The sequence below is a fragment of the Fukomys damarensis genome, unplaced genomic scaffold, assembly GCF_012274545.1.
Source record: "Fukomys damarensis isolate Sample0158 unplaced genomic scaffold, DMR_v1.0_HiC HiC_scaffold_34, whole genome shotgun sequence".
In the NCBI taxonomy this organism is placed as follows: Eukaryota; Metazoa; Chordata; class Mammalia; order Rodentia; family Bathyergidae; genus Fukomys; species Fukomys damarensis.
The window spans coordinates 9,622,751-9,646,092 of NW_022900946.1; the positions used below are offsets into that span (position 1 = coordinate 9,622,751).

Consider the following 23,342-nt stretch of genomic DNA (forward strand, 5'->3'; position numbering starts at 1 on the left):
CCCCCCCCCCGCTCACACACTTTAATTACCTGTGGTATTTTAGTCTGAATAGTATTTAAAAGAAAGAGAGAATCAGGAGCTCATAGTTACCATTCCTAACCTGTGATGTTGTTTAGCACCCACACCAAATGCAGAATAGTTCTGGGTGGCACATGCCTGTAACTCAAGTACCTGGGAAGCTGAGTCAGGAGGATCACAAGTTTTAGCCCATCTTGGGCAACTTAGTGACTTAGACCCCCATCTCAAAATAAAAAGTTCAGGAAAAAAAGTGAATGCCCTAGGTTCAAGCCCCAATACCACAGAGAGAGTGGTAGCAAGAGAAAGAGGAAAGAGGAGGAGGAAGAAAGGAAGGAAGGAAGAAAGAAAGAGACTTTTCCAAAGTAGAGACAGAAATTTCTCCCTCAGCAGACACTTGAATTATAAATGTACAATCAGAGGCAGAACAATGGAAATAAGAGGAGCTGGGTGGTCTCCGAGTGGCTTCATTTGTCCTGAGAACTCTTTCCTGGGGTGAGAGGATGCCTGGATTGCCAGTCCATGTACAGCTGGTCCAGAATGGAGCCCAAGGATAAAGCAGTAATTCTGATGCTGTCTTTGTTAATGTCACTATTTAATTCACCATGGATTCTGTTATGGTTTGGCTCTGGGGGAAGGCCTGGTGTTTGAACCCAGGGCCTTCACACTGAACTAGAGCCTCACCCCCACCCCCTTTATCTTTTATTTTGAGACAGACTTTCACTAAGACACATTAGCTGGGCTCCAACACCCTCCTGCCTCAGCCTCCCAGCATACTGGAATTACAGATATAGGCCACTGCATCCAGGTGATTCTACAATCAAGTAGCCCCTTATTCTGTAAACTAGTACTGACTGTCTTGATAAAGAAACGGAACAAGAAGCAGGTTGATCCCAAAGGTACTTTCCTTGTAAAGGTTAAAGCAGAGAGACGTGGCTATCGTGCCAGCTGAAACTGTCTTGTTCAGTGATTTTCCTATAACCTCTCTCTCTATCCTTGAAAATTCAATAAGCAACTTAGTTTGGTCTTGGTGGTGTGGAACTTCAGAGTGATTGCATTTGGCTTGGGTCTGTTGGGCCTAGAGTGCAAGAGCTCATTCCAAACTGCAAATTTCATATAAGACTCTGACCTTCTGACTCATCAGCTCCCCACTCTTTACCAGGCCCAGTATTTGCATGCATGGCCTACCAATGCGGGGAAACACTTTTATTCCTGTTCACCAGTTTACTGGAAAAGGATGTGACAAAGGACCCAGATAAACAGCCAGATGAAAAGAGACACAGGTCAAGGTCCAAAAGGGTGTCAAGTGCAGGAACTTTCTGTGCTAGTGGGGTGCACCAGGCCTGGCCGTGGGCTGGGTCTAACCCGGAAGCTCCCAGAACCCTGTGCAGCTTAGGGATTTGCATGGCAGCTTTGTCATGCAGCCCTGCCCTGCCCCTACTTGGCCTCCAGCCACTGTGCCCTTCTAGCAGAAAGGAGGTGGGGCTGAAAATTCCACCTTCTAACCGGGGAGGGGACTTTCTGGTCACCTCCAGAATCTGCCCCTCCAGGAATCCACCGAGGATCACCTCATTGGAGCAAAAGAGGCGTCCATCTCCCAGGAAATTAGAGAGGATTGAGATGAGGTGCTCTGTCAGGACCTGAGGTTAGAGACCAACTCTTACTTTTCAAGTGCATGTTACTTGGTGAAATCCAGAGCCTCATGCATGTTAGGCAAGTGCTCTACAGCTGAGCTGTACCCCAAGCCCTTTGTAAATTTTTAAAATTTTAAGACAGGGTCTCACTAAGTTGTTCAGGCTGATCTCAAACTTAGTATCCTCCTGCCTCAGCCTCCCAAGTAGTTGGAATTACAGATGTGTGCCACCACACTGGACTTCTTTTCTCTCTTTTTTTTTTTTTTCCAATGCTGGGGATCAAACCCAGGGCATCCCATATGCCAGGCAAGTTCTGCTACTGAACTACACCCAAGCCCTAAAGACCAAATGTTACATCGAAAGATTCTCTCATAACCATGTTGATCGTAAGATTACAAGAGTCGTAGGAGATCTGGGCCTGAAGCCAGGGACAAAAATCATATGCATTGATAATATTATTATAAATCACAACATCACACGGGCATTAAAAGCAAACTGTGTGGCCAAAAGGCCACAACTCTGTGTATTTTAGGCAAACTGTGCCCAGATAAAATAATGTTCTGTGTAACCATATGTGCCCTCACTTGGGCCCCTGAAGGAAATGAATTGTAAGTCAAGTTTTCGTTGAAGAAACTATACCCAGCCTTTGCGTCTCTGACCCCAGCTGCTTCTTAATCATTCCTATGTGGATAGCGTCAGGCAGATGATTCTTTCTGGGCCAGCGTCTCAGTTGTCATCCTGCCATTTCTTTCCCTCGAATCCAAAATATGATTCTGTCTCTCAGATACCTTTTTTTGGCTTGCTTTAGCTTATCCTCAAGCAACTGGGAACTTCCTCACATTCTGCATGCCTGCAAGTGGCTCTCAGTTTTGTCTTCAAACTTGCTCAGTAACTTTGCTGGGCACCAGATTTTAGGTTGAAGTCATTTGTATTTTCAGTGCTAATGTAGGACCTGTTGGCACTGATGTGAAGTCTGACCAGTGTAACTTATTCTTTTGAAGATAAAAACTTGATTTCAACATTTCCACTTCGGCTGTGACAAGCTCAGAGTTTATGAGGCTGTGTGCAGGTATGGGTTTTTCTGGCCAGTGTTTACCCACATTTGCCCACGTGTTTCGCATGAAGGTCATGTAGCATGTCTTGTTTTGTTTTTGATCATTCTGCCCTTCCATGTTCTTCTGTTTCGTAGACACTGGGCTTCCTGGAGCAGTATTCTGTATCTCTTAAAGTTTCTAACATACTTGTCATTAACATTTTAGTCTTCATTCTGGGAGATTTTCTGAACTTCATCTTCTGAATCTTCTACTACATTAAAATAGGCATCACAGTCACTTTTTTTTTTCTTTTTTTTTTTTTGGTACCGGGGATCGAACTCAGGTCCTAGTGCTTGCAGGGCAGACGCGGAACCACTGAGCTAAATCCCCAGCCCTCACAGTCACTTTTGAAAAGCTTGTTCCTCTTTCCCTTCTCTCTGTCCTTTTTCTATAATAGTCTGTTTCCTTTATTCCTTTTTTTTTTTTTTAGGCAGGGCTTTGCTAAGTTTTCCAGGCTAGGCTTGAAGTTGTGATCCTCCTGCCTCAGCCTCCCAGAGAGGTTTGGTTAATCCTGCTGGGTTGCATTTGGTTTCCCAGCAGACCCCATCCCTGACTAGCAGGACTCCCTGAGATGTCCAGTACACAGGTGGGCAAGCTTTAATCTTGGCTACAAAACTCCTCCTCTGGGTCTTAATTTTTCCCAGAAAGGTCATGCCATTCATCAGAGAGAGGCTCTTTGGGTCTGCAAAACTAGAGGAAACGGTCCACAAGACCCTCTAGTTTATGATACCCATTTCTGGTTCTGGGTTCTCAAGACCACCCTGGTGTCAGCAGTTCCTCATAATGACCAGAGATCTCCCAGAACAGCCAAAATCTGCCACACCGTGGTTAGGTTTGTTATAGCTACAGGGTACAGACAAAAATCAGCCAAGGGAAGATGTGTGTATAGTGTGGTTCCAGAAAGTACCAAAGATGGAACTCGACTGTTCCCTCCCTGTGGCACCATGGCCAGCACCAGGGTCAGGCGTGCCTCTCGGACAGTGCTCAGGGCTTAGCCAGCCAGGGCAGTGCCCCCAAGCCATGGTGCCCAGAATCTCTCCTGGGGCTGTTTCATGGACGTGGTTGACATCCACATGGCTGACCTCCATCTCCAGCCCTTCTAGGCATCGGCTGATACTGGATGACCCCTACCCCCACCCTAAATCACACTGTTCCTGCCTGACTGGCCAAAGGCCACAGATAAACAAAGATGCTTTTATTGAGCAAGATATTTTAAGGGACTGGAGATGACCTCCTAGAATGCAAGGGCAAAAGCCTTGTCTTTGGATAATGCCAGACATGGTAGTACAGGCCTATAATCCCAGCTATTTTGGGAGGCTGGAGCAGGAAGATCACAAGTTCAAGGGCAACCTGAGCAACTTAGTGAGACCTTGTCTCAAAATTTAAAAAAACTCTTCCAAAAGTCCGGGAATGTAGCTCAGTGGTAGAACACTTAAAAACCTAAAATCTTTACTACTACCCATCCAAACATTAAAGGGCCCCTGTAGGAATCAGGATGGGAGCAGGTCCCTTGTTCTCTAGCAGGTCCACTAGCTGAAGGCTCTGACTGCCACCTGCAGCCCCTCCATTCTTCCCTTCCTCCTGCCTTGAGCTTGGCACCCCCGAGGCGTGGAGCTGAGCGGAGCCTCCCTCCTCTGCTCATCTTCCCCTGGTGCCCATGCTTCCCTGGCTTATCGGGCAATGCAGCCATTTAAGTTTTTTCTCCCAGAAATTTATCATCATGGAGTGCAGTGGTTTCCTTCCCCCTTGCATTGCTTTTTTTAAAAATATTATGGGTTTACACGTTTTCTGTAATTTCACTGGGAAAAGGAAAGACCAGCGTGCAGGATTGCCATCTTGAATCAGAATACCATTTCCTTTGTTACACATTAACATAAAAGCTAGCCAGAAATGGCTTGGTTAGGGGCAGGCTGCAAATAGGACGGGGGTCCTCACGAGACTACACTGCTCAGTGATGTCGCGACGGCCTTGGTTGGTCTAAGTACAGTCTAGGGTGTTCACAGAACAGAGTTGCCTAATGATGCATTCCCAGACGGTGTTCCTGTCTTTAGGGGACGCACGACTGGTAATACTTAGCATTTGCTCCCTTCATCCTGAACCTGAATTTGCTGTGTGACCAGCCGTGGACAAATCAACTTTGTCATGTGGCTTAATGAAAGTACCCAGGACTTGGAGCTCGGTAGCCCCAGGTTCTGCCCTGGCTATGGATGAGACACTGACCTGGAGCAAGTTACTTCATAGCTTTAGGAAATGCAAATCGCAGAGGTGCCCAGTTTAGAATCAGGCCACCTGGGTCTGTACCTATGTTCTAGCTTTTTCCTGTCTGGGCCTGGTAAAATAAGGAGTATAATAGCCTATTCCTGGGGCTCTACTAGGATCTTAGTGGGTTCATAGCTATCAGTTCTTATCACAGCGTCTGGCACATACATATTAGGTGTTTGTTATCATCAGTTTCTCTTTCTACTTCTCTCTGTAAATCTGGAACAATAGTACTTGGGTTGCATTATATAATATTTAAGCATCTTAAAGGGATCTGAATGAGTCTCACTGAGAGCTAAGCTTCAGTCCCAGAAGAGGATACCATAAGAGGTTTTTTCCCTATAGGCTCACTAGATGTGCATAAATCTCACCCCAGTTTTATTGCTCCTTCCTTTCTTTTCTGGACATGGTGAAGAACGGGGAGGATTCCTAGCCACATGGGCACTAAGCATTACCACTGTTCACTACTCCGGGCAGGGTCAGGTGCACTGACAGTGGGAGGGGGAGAGAACCCTTTCTGTAACTCAGAGGTCTCCAGGAACTGGACTCTCTCCTAGGAATCCACTCCTAGCAGGTGAAGACCTGGCGTGTGCGCCTTGCACTGTCTCCAGATGGCCCCAGAGCAGGCCTTCAGTCTTCTTGTATGGGCTGGGACAGTCCCACCAAGCCAGTAGGTACACGCAACCCACGAATCTTCTTGCTTCTTCCTGGCTGATTCTCAAACTACAGAGCATAGAAGAACCACTTATGGAAGTCAACACAAAGGCACATTTCCAGGCCCCACCCCACACTTACTGATTTAAATCTTCTGGAAATGGGGCTTGAGCTAGGATGGTTTTCCTGGGGGTAGAGAGGTCCCCGGACACAGAACTTCTAGTGCTAAAACCAGCTGGCCACCTGACAGTCCAGTCCCATCCCCAGCAAGATGCTGAGTCACAGTCATGGGCTCCCAAGCCATGTTCCCTGATGCGTCCTGTTCAATGGTGCTTTCTGTGCTGGGGTTTGTCTTCTCCTTCCTTTCTCTTTCCTTCCCTAGACTGCACTTGTGGCTATTTAAACGGAAGTTAATTAAAATAAAAGCAAAAATGCAATTCCTCCACTGCACTAAGCACATCTTAAGTACTAAGCACTTCGTAGCTTCATGTGGTTTGTGACTGTCATAGCAGACAGGGCAGGTATGGAACAATTCCCTTATCTGGGCAAATTCAGCTACACAGCATCGGCCAGAGCAGGGATGGCAAACCTTTTAGAGACCAGTGTCCAAACTGCAACCCAAACCTACTTTTTTTTTTTTCCCCTCATTGAGTTTATTGGTACCTTTTAGGTATACAGTACAGTTACATTCATTATTGGGATCTTGTACCTCTACATGACAGGTCTTGGTCCAAACCTACTTCTTTTTCACAGAGTGCCAAAGCGGCGGTTAAACCTGAATACTGAGGTTCTAGTTTAGAAAAAGCAACTCATACATGAACATCTTTTGTCTTACAAAAAAAAACACAGTAACACACGTGCCATAGGTTTGCCATGACTTCCCTAGATCGAGGTTGTCCAACCTCGGCACTGTTCACAATTGTGGTCAGATAATTCTATTGGTGGGGACTATCCCGTGTTTTGCAGGGCATTCAGCAGCATTCCTGGCCCCAGTGGATGCCAGTGTAACATCCTGCTCCCCAAGTTGTGATAAACACGTCCCCAGACATTTGACAAGGTGCCTCAGATACAAAACTGTACCCAGTTGAGAGCTACTGCCCTAGACATGGTTTCCACCAGTTTCTAAAATAATAAAAACCAGCCATACATCTTGCATTTTCAAAGAAAACACTGGCATCTGAATGCGAACTCTGTGTCGCAAGTCAATTTCAAGGCTGTGAGCTTTTCCTGCTTTGAGGAAGGTCTTATTACAAACTGGCATTTATACTGGGAGGGGGTTGGTCCATGGATTTCCTTCCAAAAAAAGGAGTCTATTAAAAGAGGTGGTATCCCAGCCAGTAGAATCAGATCTGAGGGTCTTCAAACATTCACGTGTATAAATAATTTCTCCATTCCTTCCTTTCCTTTTCTTCTTTTCTTTCCCGTCTGTCCTCTCTCTCCCTTCCTTCCTTCCTCTCTCTCCCCTCTCTCCTCCCCACTCCCCTCGTCAGTGCTGGGGACCAAACCCAGGGCCACACATGTGCTAGAGAAGTACTCTACCACTGAGCTACACCCCAGCCCTCTAGCTTTTTCCTGAGTTTCACTTGTGGAAATGAATTGATGACATTTGCCATCTGTTCCCTCCCATGTCCCATTTCTTCTGTGTGTGTGTGCGCGCGTGTGTGTGTGCTGCGGATTCAAAGTAGGATAAGCATGTGCCCTACACTGAACTGCACCTCCAGCCCCTTCTTATTTAAAAAATACATTAGAATTCATCGTAATCTGATGTATCACGGAGCACTTGCTACTTTGGTGGTAAATGCAGTATGTTAAATCATTTTCTTGATGGATTTTTTTGGGGGGGTCCTAAGAACACCCTTTATGTGATTAAAATTCATTTTCATTTTCTAGCTTCCGATCTTTACTTAACAAATTCTTATATTTTCTTTTCTTTTCCTTTTGGTTTTTTTGAGACAGGGTCTCACTATGTAGTTGAGACTGACCTGGAAGTCACTATGTAGTCCAGGCTGGTCTCGAACTCACAGCGATCCTCCTGCCTCAGCCTCCCGAGTGCTGGGATTACAGGTGTGCGCCACCACACCGAGCCCAAATTGTTATATTTTCTTTGCTTTCATAAAATATATTACCTTCCTCAAGAATTCAATGAATTCTTGAAATCTCAGTGAAGATTTCTGAGAAGGGAAAACCAAAGAACCAGACAACACAGCTCCTTTGCTATATGGTATTTATACCCCTCCTCCTGCACACAGCACTGATTACGCTGTCTCAAATCATAGACTATTTTCCAACAGGTCCAATGGCATGGGTATGAACATGACTGAATCCATGGCGGAAGTGCTCTCTCAAAAGCTCCATGGATAGGGCTGGGGATTTAGCTCGGTGGTTCTACTGCCAGCCTCGCAAGCACAAAGTCCCAAGTTCGATCCCCGGTACCAAAAAAAAAAAGCTAAAAAGTTCTACAGATCTTAAACCAACAAGTATTTAGTTACAAGGGAAGGTTTTAGAGAGTGATCGCTTCAGCTGCTGATTAGAGACTATTTATGTTACCTTTATTTCCTGGTTCTAAATAAACATCACCCACTAAAGACAAAAGATTGGCAAAGCGTTTATATGTAATGGCAGTGAGGCTGGTAGCCAAAGCTAACACAAGCCCAACAGGAACAGCGACCCCCAGACAAGCCAAGTCAGTTTCCACCGAACTGTGGGTGTCTAAGCGGTAGATGGCCTTTTAGAGACCAGTGCCCAAACTGGGGCACCATTCATGGAGATGTGGCGGTCCCCACCCTTTGGGCCAGAATAGTCTTTGCTAGGTCAGGCGTCTGTGAAAGGAATCAAGAGTTTCAGAACTGCCATTGTGCAAGTGTGGTTGGAATGAGATGCCTGGGATGAATGATTTCTTTTAAAATGTCATCTTTTAAAATTCTTATCCCTTCTTCAATTTCAAGAATTTTAGCATTACAGACTGATATTCTGTGTGTGGAGGGGGGAAATCATGCAAATGCTACAAAGGCTGTGTTTAAATTTTAAAAAACTTACTGTAGTAAAGGATACACTTGCCATTAATCCCCCCGAAAATATTTCCCACTTTGAACATATTTATCCCATGGTTCTTGCCAATCTGTGAGGCGGTTCTGAAAGTTCTCTTTCGTGTCTTTATTTAGTATGATTTTTTAAAAAAATATGGTGACTACTGCTGCCAAGTGCCATCAAACAGAAAGGAGGCTTGTAGAAACACCACAGGGCGTTCTCAACCACCTCATTCACCAGATCTGTGCAACTTCGGGCTCTCCCGCAAAGTCAAAATGACCATGAAAGTTAAACAGTGTGAATGTATTCAGGACATCAAGGTAGCTATGACAGCGCAACTAAACACTGAAGAAAAGGACTTTCAGAACTGCTTCAGAAAGCGGCAAGAGAGGGGCCAGGGATTCAGCTCAGCGGCACCATGCCTGGGCCTGGCAAGCATAAGGCCCTGAGTTTGAGTTTCAGTACCCCCAAAATAAAACAAAGCTAACAAAAAAAGTGGCAAGGATGATGGGATAAGAGTATTTGAAGCAAGGAGAGTATTTTGGAAGGACTGTTGACAATGCGTCTTTTACTGAAATAAAATTTTTAAATTTAAATGTTCACCATACTTTTGGATCATACTCATACATATATTATTTGGGTCATAAAGTTTTGGCCTTGTGAAGGCCCTGAGCTTGAAGTTTTGCTCTATCTTTGTGGAAAATGAGCCCACTGCATGCTTACAGAGCTGCTGAAGACCCACTGACACCAAATGAGACTTTATCTAGTTGTTAATTAGAAATATTGAATGGAAATTTTAAAAGAAGGAACTATCACTGGGAGAGGAACTATCACCTGTTTTTCATGAGTGAAATTATTCCTTTAAGAGCTCGTAAACACACTAGGCACGGTAGGGCACACTTGGAATCCCAGCACTCGGGAGGCTGAGGCAGAAGGATCACTGCAAGTTTGAGGCCAGCCTGGGCTACATAATGAGACCCTGTCTCAAACACCAAAACAAAACATTCTTGAACTAACTTTAAAGCCTCATTTTATATACGGATGCATCTGAAAGGGAAGGTGTTCTCTCCTTCCTGTGCCAAATATTAACTGTGCCTGTGTCCTACTGTCTAGTTTTTCTGGAGCCCCAGGACAGGGCCTTCCTTCAGGTCAGCAAAGGAATGCTCTCCTCTCGTTCAAACCCTAGGTTCTGCCTCCCCTTTGCTCTCTGGTAGAAGAAGCAGACATGAAAGTCCCGTTAGTCAACAGTCTTGGCCAGGTAGAGGTGGGACTAAAAGTGTGTTCAGGACATTAGTTTTTTCAAGTTCCTCTTATTTCTGTGATGAATATCTGTTCAGCATGTCAGGGACATTTAATCATCCTCACTTTGAGGTTTTAAGTGAATAGCACAATTCAGAAGCTCCATCAGCTTTGATTGTAACCAATTTTGGTTTATTTTTAAAGCCTCCACAGCTTAGACACTGGAGGGGAAAAGCATTCACACTGTCAGCTTATTACAGATACTTTCCTCTTTCCCAAAACACGGTGCTTTGGTGTTCCGGTCATTTTTTAAAAAACCGGTTTTCACCTTAAAGTGACCATGATTTGGTAGAACTCCGGCTACCTTTTACCCAAGCTATGTTCATTGTTTTCCTTTCTGTTACGAAGGAAAGTGCATGCCTGTAATCCCAGCACCCTGAGAGGCTGAGCCAGGAGGATTGCAATTTTAGCCCAACTTGGGCAGTTTAGCAACTTAGTGAGACCCTGTATCAAAATAAAAAAATAAAAGGGCCGGGAATGTAGCTCTTGTAAAGATCTAGGCTTCAGTCCCCAGTGCCACAATCAATTATGTTTTTCACCTGGGCCAGACTTGTTTCTAGTTCCATCTATAAGGGGGACGGGCCCTCTCCTTCCCCTCCCCCCTTCCCCCTCCCTAAGCAATCTTCACTGATTTCAAAACACAGAATTAAGTCCAAAAGTATCAGTCTAAGTGGGAAGTAAGTGGTCAAGTGTAGTAATCAAGCACTCTCAGTTAATATTCAACCCCTGTACCTGCTCATCATCTGCGACAACTTGCACACGTTCCGAGCTCCAAGCCTCGAAGTGTTCACCGGTGAAACGCGAACTGATAAGCAAACCCCGCGAGACCCTGAAGAATGAGAGGACGCGCATGCGCACCCCAGGCGCAGCCCACCTGTCCGCCGTCTGGAGGGAAGTTCGTGTGTCCCGAGGGTACACGTTCTCTTTCTTTGTCTATTTCATTCCTAATTTAGGTTTCCCTCATCTAAAATGAGGGAAGTTCGTGTGTCCCGAGGGTACACGTTCTCTTTCTTTGTCTATTTCATTCCTAATTTAGGTTTCCCTTTCATCTAAAATGTCCGCTTTTTTTTTTCTCGTACCAGGGATCCCTGGGACCAAGTAAGAAAAAATAAGGGTAAAAGAATAAGTTTTCAAGGGATTAAATATATTTATTCCATTAAGTGAACTGCCCTTCATTTTGAGATTGGGCCACTTTCTCTTCCTTTTTAAAAATATCCATAAAATGTTGTGTGTATGAATAGTGACAGCCCACTTTGATTGTGGTCATGACTTTTAATGTCCTTATTGGCAAAATAGAACGTTGGTAGCCCTAGGTTCTTTCTCCTTCCCACCTCACCAAAACAATTTTTTAAATTTTTGACTTAGTCTATTTTAAGTCAAATGGATGGTGATTCTTTGGAATTATTTAAGAGTTCTTACAGGATCATTTTGATGAAAAAAAATTTTTTTGGTACTCGGAATTGAAGCCAGGGCCTCATGCATGCTAAGTAAGTGCTGTACCACATATCTACATCCTGAGCCCTTTTAAAATTTTATTTCGAGACAGGATCTCACTAAGTTGCCCAGACTGGCCTCACACTTATAATATTCCTGCTTCAGCCTCCTGTCTAGTCTGAATTACAAGTATGTGCCACCACGCCAGGCACTTGTATGATTTTGACTGAGAGTCTTGAATACGTATGTGCCTGTATCAGTTACAGGATTCTCAGTAGTGTAAAGAACACTGGTTCCTTCGTGTAGGTCGGAGAGTTTGCCTTGTCATCTGTTGGCATGACAAAGTCCACCCAGCTAGAAGTTCAGTGTGGCCTCACTTGTGACTTCTGCAGTTGGTGCTGCACAGCCTTGCAGTTTTACAAGGCCCTGGCTTCTTTCCTGCCTTTCAAGTAACAAATGTCCTCAATTAGCAAAATTAACCTTCAGTCCTTTGCAGCCTTCGTGGCCACAGAATTCTCTGTTAGCCCTGGGGCGGGAGATGGAAAAAGGATAGGAGAGGCCAGAGCCAGAGCTGGCCGTATGCTGCTGGGACAGGTCTATCTAAAGCCTTCTTTCTTTTTTTCCTTATTTCTGTTGGTTTTTGAGACCGTGTCTCACTATGTACTTCAGACTGGCCTTGACCTCATGGCAGTGACCCTCCTTCCCAATGCTGGGATTCCAGGTGTGCACATCCAGCCTGGCATAAAGCTTTCTTTCTAACCACTCCATCATATTCTCTTGTGCAGATGTACAGGGAACTGAACTTTTGTGGGTGGGTTTTGAGTTGTTTCCAGTTTGTCCCTGCAAGTTGTCTCAAAACTTGGCCTGACAACCCTAGTGATCCGAGTCCATGTCTTGTGAGGTCACAGAGTGATGAAAAACTCACCTGAGCTGTGTTGGCTGGGTAGGGGTGGCAGAGAGCCAGATAAAGAGCCTCAATGTGATTCTACAACATGGATTATCCCTGGATTCCTGGACTCACTGAGCGACAAGCACAAGATCACTGTGAACGGATGGGGATTTAGCTCAGGGGCACCGTGCCTGCCTCGTAAATGCAAGGTCCTGAGTTCAATCCCTCGTACTGGAAAAGCAAATAAACAAACAAAAAAACAAAATCCCAAGATCACTGTGGTGACCTATTAAAACCAGGCAACCTTGGACCATGTAATAAGTCATCCTATGGCCAGCCTGGGAAGGCATGTCCCTGCTTGGGAAAGTGATTAAAAATCATTGTAACAGAGAAGTGAGAAGTCCTGAATGAGATAGCAAAGGTGGATTTGGACTAGACGGTCTGATTGCCCCTATTGAGGAGGTACAAGAGAAACAAAAACACAGGAGAAAGTGCAGTGCCCTCTTTGTGCTTTTTCCAAGGTGCCAAGAGAGATTGTTATTTCTCGAGTGGGCAGCATGTTTATTTAGTTCCCTTGTAGTTACTAGAAGCCAGAAAGTTCTCAGAAGGCCACTCCCATGTCATTTGACAAACATTACAAGATTATTTCCTTGTGGTCGTTTCCTCCTCTCTCTCCTTTCATAGCCCTCTTCTGTGGGCTCGGCTTTTTTGTTTTAAAATTTATTCCAGTGCAGGTGATGGTGGTTGGAGCACTGTTTGTACCTGGACTGTGAAGGAGACATGCAACCCATGAGCCCCTCTCAGTGACCTCAGAAGGCAGAACTGAACTAACTGAAGGGACAAAGGTCTGTCTTGGCTAATCGCGGCCATCTGTCTGTCGTTCGCATCCATCTATATAACCTGTGTGTTTGTGTGTTATAGGAAAGTCTGTATATATAATACCTACTACATAGAGAGAGGGAGATGTGTATATATTCTACGCGATACGTATGTACACTGTGTATATAAACAGACATCCCTCAGTATCTGTGCAGGTGTGGGGGAAGAGGGGTTGGTTCCAGGACCTCCACAAATGCCCCAAATCCATGAATATTCATGTTCCCAATATAAAATGACACCATCATTACACAGAACTCCCATATTCTTAAAATCATCTGTATTTTACTTATAGTGCCTAATACAGCGTCAACAGCATAGAGTTTGCTGTATTGTTTGGGGAATGATGACAAGGAAAAGAAGTCTGTACTTGTTCCATAGATTTACATTTGTTTAAAAGTATTTTCAGTACAAGGTTGGTTGAATCTGCAGACATGGAATCTGTGGGTACAGCGAGGGGTAGCTGTAAAAACACAATATATGGATAGATTTTTTTTTACTCAGACAAATATGTATTGTTCTTTATATACACACACATATAACATACACTGACATATTTAGAGCATATCATATATGCATACACATTCATATAATGCATATATCACTGTCCTCTGTACCATATATCCATATATATATGGTGTACAAATACGTGTACACAATGCACTCAAAGTATGATCAAAATATACAGTGAATATTTCAAAGTTTTAAAACTTACTGCAGTACAAGCCACACAGCTATGAATCCCTCTCAAAGTGCTCTCGCTCGCTTCAAACGCACTTACCCCATTGGTCTTGCCACTTTCTGAAGCAGTTCTGGACACCCTCTTCTCATTCACGACTTTATGAGAGTGATAAAAACACTGAAGGCGGCTGCCACGTGCCATCTCATGGAAATGCAGTCTCGTGAACACATTACCATGTCCCTTTATGTACCATACGTACCGGACCTGGCATTGTGCTACTTCTGCTCTCCCCCAGTCAAAATGACAGGAAAGTAAACATTTTGGATCAATTTAGGACACTGAGGCAGCCATGACAGTGCAATTAAAGGCACTCATAAAAGAGGACTTGCAAAACAGCTTGGGAAAGTGGCAAGGATAACAAGATAAGAGCGTTTGAAACAAGGGGCCTATTTTGAGGGGAATTTATGGCAATGTGTCATTTACTGTGACAATTTTTTTTAAGTTAAGCATGAATATTTAAAAGTTAAATTAGTCACACCTCGTACACATATGATCAGAAATTTGTATCGTTTGGATCAGTAAGGCCATGCTGAGCTTTGCTGCCTCAAAACAAAGTCAAGTCTTAAGGTCCTAAAGGGTGAAAGTTTGTTTCTTCCCTTTGGGAGCTGCTGTGGGTTTGCAGGGTGGTCCGCACTCCGTGTACATTGGTAGGAACTCAGGGTGGCAGACTGGTCCCTGTCTGGGTGTCACTGGCCGTTGGGCAGAGGGAAAGGAAGCTGGAGAGAGGGTCCTGCTTCGGTTCTTAAAGGCTTTGACTTGGCAGTGACATGGACACCAGCCCTTCTGGCCCATTCCCTGATTGGAAGGGCTGTGTGTCACCTCATGGTGACCTGAAGGGACTCGGGGTGACACAGACCCCTGTGTCACTGTGCTGTTATCTGCTCCCTTTGGAAGGTCTCTCCTGACCCTGGTCCTGGGGAGCAGTGTGGCCATCTAGAAAAACCGGAAAATGTCCTCTTTTTCACAGATAGCAAGCATTCGATAACCACAGAGATTCCCTATTAGTCTGAGTTAATAAGTAACTCACAGCAGGATGTGGTTCTCACTTACAAGCCAGGAATCTGGTAGGATTGCTCCTTCCTCTACCTCATTTCGAGGCACTTCTTGGTTCTTTAAACATGTCCTAGTTGAGTGCATGACTTTTCATTGTCCACTATCTCTTAAAAATTGCTGGTACTTATGTTATACATAAATAAAAACAGTAGTAAATAATAGCTCTGGTCAATGAATGTTTCTTTGCAATGGCAGTATGAGATATTATTATATTCAGTATTATGTAGGCAGAGAAACAGGCTCAGAGAAGTGACTTCCATAAGACCACACAGCCAGCAAACAGAAACTAAACTCAGTTTTAACTGATACCAGGTACATTTTTTTACATGTATTTATTTATTTTTTTGTTTGTTTTTGTTTTTGTTACCGGGGATCGAACTTGGGCCCTTGCGCTTGCGAGGCAGGTGGTGGAACTACTGAACCAGATCCCTGGCCCCAGTATTTTACTTTTAGCATTTTTATTTCCTAGCATCACATAGAGAGCTGACTCAGTTCAGGTAGTGCATCATGTTCTAACCTAGCTTGTGTTTTCATAAATTTGGATTTTCTCTGATTTACCTGTAAGAAAACTGGAAATATTTGTGAGCCTAAATTGTTCGTGTTTTTCAACTGGTACAATGACCCCTTTGAGAAACCGATTTTATGTTATGTCTTCTAGTTTAGGTCTTTTTCATTTCCACTCTAGTAGTAAGACTTAGGACTAATATATTTATAGAGATGTACGTAGTTCTTAAGTGTACACTTGATGAAATTTTATACATATCTGTCTATGCCCCCATGCAACCTAAGATCACCACTCAGCACCTCAGAAACTCTCTTGTGGCAGTTCCCAGTCATTACCTGCCTCTTTCCTTCCCCAGGATATGTGAGTTCTGACATCCATCAGTACATGTCAAGATCTGTATGAACTTGTATGAATGTTATACAGAACATGCTCTCCTGTGTCCAACTGTTTCCACATCCTTACATCTGTGAGATTCATCCATGATATTGCATGTAGCAAAAGTTCATTTTTTTTGTTATTGTTGTATAGTATTTCATGGTACAAATATGCCCTGATTCATTTCCTTATTCTACTACTGAATGACATTTGTATTGCTTCCAATTTTTAGTTCTCGTGGAAAAAAAAATGTTTCTGTGAACATTCTTATTGCCTTTTGGTAGACATATTCATTTCTTTTGAGATATGTAGCTATATCTGTTTTTAATTTCTTGCATATACTAGGCATCATTTAGCTTGCTTAGGCTTTGTTGGGTCACAGAAATTCCTTGAGCATAAACATACTGGCCGGGGAATTAGCTCAGCGGTTCAGTGGCCTGCCTTGCAAGTGCAAGGACCTGAGTTCAAGCCCCAGTACCAAAAAAAAAAAAAGAAATTATAAAAAACATATTAATTTCTACAGGTAAACAAATAGGTTCAAATTCTGTGTTGTGAAAAACGTTTATAATAAAGTTTAGCATTTGTTCTTCACAGAACTACACTGTGTATAGATGTTTCTTTTTGTAAAGCTCACATATTGGTCACAATTTTCTTTCATTTGCAAATAACCAACCCAATTCAAACAAACTGAAGCCAAAAAGAGAATGTGATGACTCAGGTATCCAATGTCATCTGCCCCTCAGGTATGGCTGCATCCAGGTGCTCAAACAGTGTTATCAGTACTTGCTCATGGTTTCTGTCTGTCTCTTAGTTCTGCTTTCTCTTGTTGGCACACCACCACCTGTGACCACTGGCAACTTCAAGTTTAAGATTCCTAACTCTAAGTCCAACAAAAGACTGAGCTGTGCTCTTCCTTATAGTTCTAATAAAACTGCTAGAATTGAATCTCACTGGCTCTGAGAACCCTGTCCCCATGGCCAGAAAGAAAATAATTCTGATAGGGTCCAATGGCCACACCCAACCTGAGGTGACTGCCGGTGAGGGAGAGATATTGTCAAGGAAACTAGGAGAAAAATAGACCTCTGCTGGGCTGAGACATAGGAAATTGAGTTGGCAAACAAATATTTGGAAACCACAGATAATAGCAGAAAGAATATTGCCTTTAGCTCTGATTACTCAAAAAGTCTAACTCTTGTCATTTACATAGAGATAAACTTGTACACATTGGCTGCATTTTCAAAATCTCCTACTTCCTTCTTTTGAGGGCATCACTATGTTATCATGCTAGCTTGAAACTGGATATGTTTGTCTTTCATTTTGCATCTCTTCTATTCCATATTGAGCCAGCCAATTAATCTTATTGACTCTGCCTTTAAATTACCTCCCTTACTTATTATTTTTCTTCTCTATTCCCACTAATGCTACTCCAGCAGCTCCAGACTTACATTCTATCTCCCTTGAAATAAGAGCCCTTTGTTAATAAGTCTAGTTCAGGTCCAGCAGTCCCCAACCTTTTGGTACTGGGGATTGGTTTTGTGGAAACCAGTTTTTCTATGGATGAGGCTTGGGGTGGGGAGAATGGTTTCAGGATGATTCAAAAGCAGTCTAGGTCCCTTACTTGTGCGGTTCACAGTAGAGTTTATGCGCCTGTGGGAATCAAAGGCTGCCTCTAGTCTGACAGAAGCAGTAATGCAAACGATGGAGAGCGTTGTAAACAGACGAGGCATCATTCACTTGCCCATCCTCACCTCCTGCTCTGCACCCGCTCTATAACCAGTAGCAGTCTGTGGCCTGGTGGTTGGGAGCCATGGTCTAGGGGACTAGCTTGAGTTATAAACCCATTCCTGAGCCACAGCCTGTGGCCAGGGGAAGGACTTGATTGGCCAGGCCTGGGTCATGTGACCACCCTGGAGGCGGTCAGGAAAGCAGTCCGCCCTTCCTGCATGACCTGGACTGAGGATGCAGGGAGGGGAGGATGGCAGGAAAATCTTGGCATCAGTGCCGAAAGAAAGGGAAATGAGTTTTTTACAGGCAGGTAAAAAACAATATATGGCACACCTAGAAAGGAAAGCCACATCACTTCCAACTGGGATGTACGCTGTGTATGTAGATTAGAGCTCGTGGAACTCATAAAGTCATCTGTTCACACTGGAAGGGGTCACAGCAAATGTCTCTCTACCTGAGCCTTCTAGTCCCTGTCAGCTAGTCTTCTTTTGTTGCACCCATACTAATGTATGCTTTGTACCCCTGTTTACGTATGCTTTGAACCCTAGAAAATCCCTCAAAAGTTCCTGTTCCTTCTAATCCTTCGGTCCATTGCCCTCTTCGCCAAACAAGGCAATGAATTATTTAAGATATAACTTTGGTTGCATATATCAACCCCACCGCCCCCCCAGAAAACAGTAGTTTAAACAAGATTTTTAAAAGCTCGTTCTATCTTCCATAATTATCTAGTACTGATTTGGTGGCTCTGCCCTGTGAAGTCACCAGCAACCCAGTCTCTCACAGTGCGGAGTGCTGCTTCTGTATACATGGCCTGAGCTGGTGGACTGTGTCTGCAATCTAGCCCTCAGGAGGAAAAGACTGGGAAAGGAAGGAATAAGCCCTTTCCTTCAAAGGCACTACCTGGATGTTGTATGTGTTACTTCCATTCATATCCCACAACCACTGCCGTTCCCACATGTGTGTGCAAGGGAGGCTGGGAAACATTGTTTTTTATTCTAGGGAACTTAGTTCCCAGCTGGGAGAGAAGAGACTGTATACTGCATGATGACCAGCAATTCCTGCAAGGAAGAAAGAGAAAAATCTGACTTTTTGTGTCCTTTTTGTTTTTCAGATTAAGGAAAAGATCGTTGAGTGACTGCAAATGTGGGAAGGTCATAACACTCTGGAGTAAAGAATCTGGACCAGCATGTCTGCCTACTACAGGAGTAACAGCTATGAGAGGGGCACAGATTACCCCGACTATTCAAGGTCTCAGGACCGTAAGAAGGAGTATTTGAAAACTCAGGGTTATCCAGTCTTTCCAGGTTCTCTGAACAATCCAGACTCTCCCAGCCCCAGGAGCAATGCACATTCTGCAGGATCCAGAACAAACCCAGACCTTCCTGAGCCTATAGGAGAACCAGATTATCCTGGATCTCCAAATTCTCCAGATTATCACCGCCCCAGGAATAATCCCTATTCTGAAGACTACAGGACAAGTCCAGACTATCACAAGTCTCTTCCAGAGCTTGATTATATTGAATACCAGAGTGATCCACACCACTTGGGCTCACTCAGAGAGCCAGACTACCCTGGAGCTAAAGGCAACCGCCCTAGCCACAGAGCCGATTTTAACCATTCAGGCTCTAGAAGGAATCTAGGCTTTGGTGGTTCCAGAATCAGTCCATACACAGACTCTCTGGGTGAGCCTGATTATCCAGGTACTGAGAATCAACCCAACTCTCCCCACTCTTTTGGGGACCCAGACTATCCTCGTGCTGTGGACCATCAGAATTCTCCAGATGTCTGGGGGACACCTGATTACCCAGGTGCTAAGGATGGTCATGGTTATAGTTCTTCTGAGACCTGGAAAATGACCAAGGGGTAAGTTCAGGTATATCCCTTCATTGAAGAGAACTGAGTTCTCTGTCATCCAGTTGATGGAACTTAGTTCATGTGGTTTTGATTAAGGACAGGTGTGATGGTCCAGTGATTTGGCATTGTGATGAAACTCTCAGACCTGCCCATGGACTTCACATGGCTCATAGACTCCCAGTCTGTGGTGCAAAGCCCTTACCTGAATTTAATCTTTCACTTCCCCATTCTCCCACATTTTTGTCCAAATCTGTAACACATCTAGACTCTCACCATTTTTTTTAAAGGTAGCAAGATTTTATGTTTATTAAAGGTAGGGATAGAAATGTGCTCTGCAGAGCAAGTTTAGGCCAAATAAAAGTACACTCTACAGCATGAGAGCAGACTACTGTGAAAGAACACAGTAACCCAGAGCTCAATGGCAGCTGTCTTTTTGTATCTCCTGTTTCTCAGGCTGATGTCAGGTCTAGGCTCAAGATAGCTTATATTTTCATGAGAAGCCCCTATGCATGGCTTTGGGAACTGTTCTGTACCTTGAAACATTTTAATGAACAGGTCATGCGCACTTTCCAAACCAGCCTGCTGTGCTCTAATCTTCTCTATAATCTCTATAATCTTCCTATACCTACTTCCTGCTGGAAGGGGCTATAGGCCCTACATACTGGGGATTATGTGCTTTCCACCTACACTGGGTATGTGGCCAAGGATGAACTAAAATGGCTGGTGAATATGAAACAAGTTCCTGTGAAAGCTACTCATTAATGGTACTCAGAAGTAAAAGGCTATCTAGGGGGAAATCACAGATGAGACTTTGAGCGCAAAAAGGGGTAAACTGGGGTTGGCACATACTCCAGCAGGAGAAAAAATACCAATAGCTAAGTTGAATAAAAAAAAAACTGTAGCAAGACAATGAGAAAAGAGTTAGTGGCTACTGAGCTTCTTGTTCAATAGGAGAAAGTTTGATGAATTTGTCAGGAGAGTAACTTTACTATTAGGTCAGGGATGTAAAGGCCCAATATGAAAAGGAGCAAATAAGATTTTCACACTTTCTGTGGTGGAGAAAATATGGGGGGAAAAGGATGTTAGATAAGTTATGGAAAATCTGAGAGCTGTAGTCTTAGCAAGATTACCCACATCAAAGCTAAGTATGATGGTGTACACCTGTAATTCTAGCACTTGGGAACCTGAGGCAGGAGGATCACCGATAGTTTGAGGATAGCCTGAGCTACATAGTAAGTTTAAGAATAGCCTGAACTACATAGCTGAACTATGTAGCCTGAATAGTCTCAAAAAACAAACAAACAAAAATTTACATTATGGATCTAATTAAAAACAGTCCTGATGCAGGTGCCTGTTTTAAACTGTGGTGAATTAGGGTCATTAGTGACTCTACTTATTTGGACCTAAAGGAGAACTGGAGTGTTGCTATTGGAGGAAGACCCTCAGATCTTCCAGAACTATACAGGAGTGGCTTTTTTGCAGGGGTGTGTCTTTATCTTTGGATAGTTTAGGTAGAGCTGGCTATATAATTACTAGTCCTCCCCAGTTGTGTCTCTCTCCTATGTACAGGTTCTAACAAAGAAGTTGATCTGAGCTTGGCAAGGTTAGTGGGCAAGTTTTTCAGGCCTGTATGGTGGTCTCTTCTAGTCCCAGTCCTGTGAAAATTCAGGTGATCATTTTCTGTATAGGAATTTTATGACTTGTTATTGTGTCCCTTGAGGAAGGACCAGTTTGATGGTTCCTCAAGAACTGAGAATAATTCTAGGGACTTGAGGAACTGTAAGGCTTCACTTCTTGCCTCTCTACCAGCCATATGATTCCCCAAAGAAACTTTAGACAGGTCTCTTTGGGATCCTTTGCAATGAATGACAGTGACCTGCTTGGGAAGACTGCCTCTAAGAGTTATAGGATTTCCTGCTTGTGCTTTATAGATGATTGCTTATTAGTTAGCAAGCTCCTTTTTTTTTTCCAAATTGCTGCATGGAGATGCAACATTAGAAAGACATATTTGGCTTAATATTAGTGCCTGAGTAAGGGCTATGAGCTCTGTGGGGTTTTTGTTGTTGTTGTTGTTGTTGTTTTGTTTTTTGAGCAGGAGGAATTGGCTTCAGTGACCTGTTGTGAACTGACAACTGCATGACCTGACTGTCAATGTCCTCCTTGGACAAAGCTGCTTCTGTCAATGAACAGTATCTCCTCAGGGTTTGGAGGAACAGGTCACTGATATCCTCTTTGCTTGCATAGGTCTGGAAGTCACCTATTCACAACAGTGGCTAACTTCTGAGTTTATAGGCACCAAAGAAGCAGGATTAAGAGTAATGAAAATCTTTATAGTAACCTCAGGAGTATCAAAAGGCATAGCTTAGCATAGTCCCAACAGGTAAAATCTGCTTTGGCCTTTGCTATTTGAGAAATGCCCCCAATATTGCTAGTAAATCTCTTATTGATAAGAGAATAGGTCACTGTGGAATAATTAAAAATTTGTGGTTAAACATTTGACCTCTGAAGTGACATGTCAGAGCAGGAGTAACGAAGCTGTGGCTAGGATACTCCTGGACTCCAGTTAGATCTAGAGGAGAGTTTTTAGAGAAAGAAGCTAAAACAGAAACCAAAGGAATTGAAGTGCTTACTCACGACATCTAAGGTCACCCAGGGTTTCGTGCAGGAGATGGAGATGTCCATGCATGGTACATTGTAGATGTCTGTGGACTGGGACCCTTTGGTCTTCATCACAGTAGGATGAGGATTTTGGTTGGCCTAGGTCCTCTCTCGGCATGGGTACAGTCAGTCCTCCCATGCCATGAGTCAGGTACACTGACCACCTGACACATGGAACAGGGCCTGGGTGGTGGGTTGGTACAGTCACATACCCAGTGTCCAGTTTTTTGCAGTCCTTGATTGGCCCTGGGGATTCCCTTGGACAACTTGGGTGTGCTTGAAGCACTGCCAATTGGGACAGCAATAATTTTGATCTGTCATTTTTTTCCTCAGCGCATCTCCTTTTATCCTCATCTAGATCCCAGTTGTTGAACATAGAAAAGGCCATGTCCAATTGAGTTATATTGTTAAATACTGGGTCTCTCTGGGGCACTAGCCTCTAGTAGAAATAGATGGGAGAAACCTATATACCAGAGAGAGAGAGAGACAGGTGGGCATCTGAGGACAGGATATCAACTTTTTTCCTTTGGAGGTCTCTTTAAGTACCATGGTTCTTGGGCCTTTCCAGAGGTTGAAAACCATAAAAGCCTGAACATGAGGGACTTTACACCACTTTCCTTGCCTTTTGCAAAAAAGACCTAACTAAAAAGCACTAATGTAATTTAGACTGCCATTCTGTACCCATCTCTTGCCATTTCCTAGTTCATACTGGACCCAAACATTACAGACAAAGGTGGAGCCCTGGGGCTCCAACTAGCTACCCTCAAGGTCCAATTGCTGTGGGGTTTTTTTTGTTTGTTTGTTTGTTTGTTTTAAGGATACAGCCTAATGACAAGGTGGCTGGAATCTGTAAGGTGTTTCCCTTGGCCTATGGAGAGACAAAACTAGGTCTGAGTCCTTATCCCATGCAGAAGGATGAGAACTGTTGAGTTGACAAAGCATCCCTTGTGAGACTCAAGTACTTCCTAAGCATATGTCTCTGCTCCTGCTCAAAGCTGGTGTGGCACTGGTATCTTCCTGGAAGTGTATCAGTGATTTATTCCTTAAGAAGAACAATGGAGCCCTCTAGCTGTTTGTTCCCTTAGAAACTCCCATGAGATCAGGCTGGAGCCCCCTGTCCAGGGTTTGATTCCTTTAGCCATTTGAGAAACACTACACTCTTAAGAGATAAGGGTGGAAGCCCTCACATTTTCCTTAATAATAAAAATCATCATACCTTGTTTAAGGCAATTGAAATAGAAACTTCTTT

General features: G+C 43.8%; 1 protein-coding gene and 1 long non-coding RNA gene across 4 annotated transcripts in view; one reads left to right on the plus strand and one right to left on the minus strand.

Moving 5' to 3' along the window:
• LOC104852429 overlaps positions 1-10,850 on the minus strand; it is a 24,936-nt gene extending 14,086 nt beyond the window's left edge. For all 3 annotated transcript variants that reach the window (XR_004515250.1, XR_777492.2, XR_777493.2), the window contains exon 1: positions 10,715-10,850. This is a non-coding gene — a long non-coding RNA (uncharacterized LOC104852429). The remainder of the gene's footprint in view (positions 1-10,714) is intronic.
• The window catches only part of Tmc5 (transmembrane channel like 5), a 77,437-nt gene that overhangs the window by 1,867 nt on the left and 52,228 nt on the right, over positions 1-23,342 (plus strand). The window contains exon 2 of the mRNA XM_010610067.3: positions 18,693-19,444. Within this exon, the coding sequence (XP_010608369.1) occupies positions 18,768-19,444 (677 nt within the window). The 5' untranslated portion in view covers positions 18,693-18,767. The remainder of the gene's footprint in view (positions 1-18,692; positions 19,445-23,342) is intronic.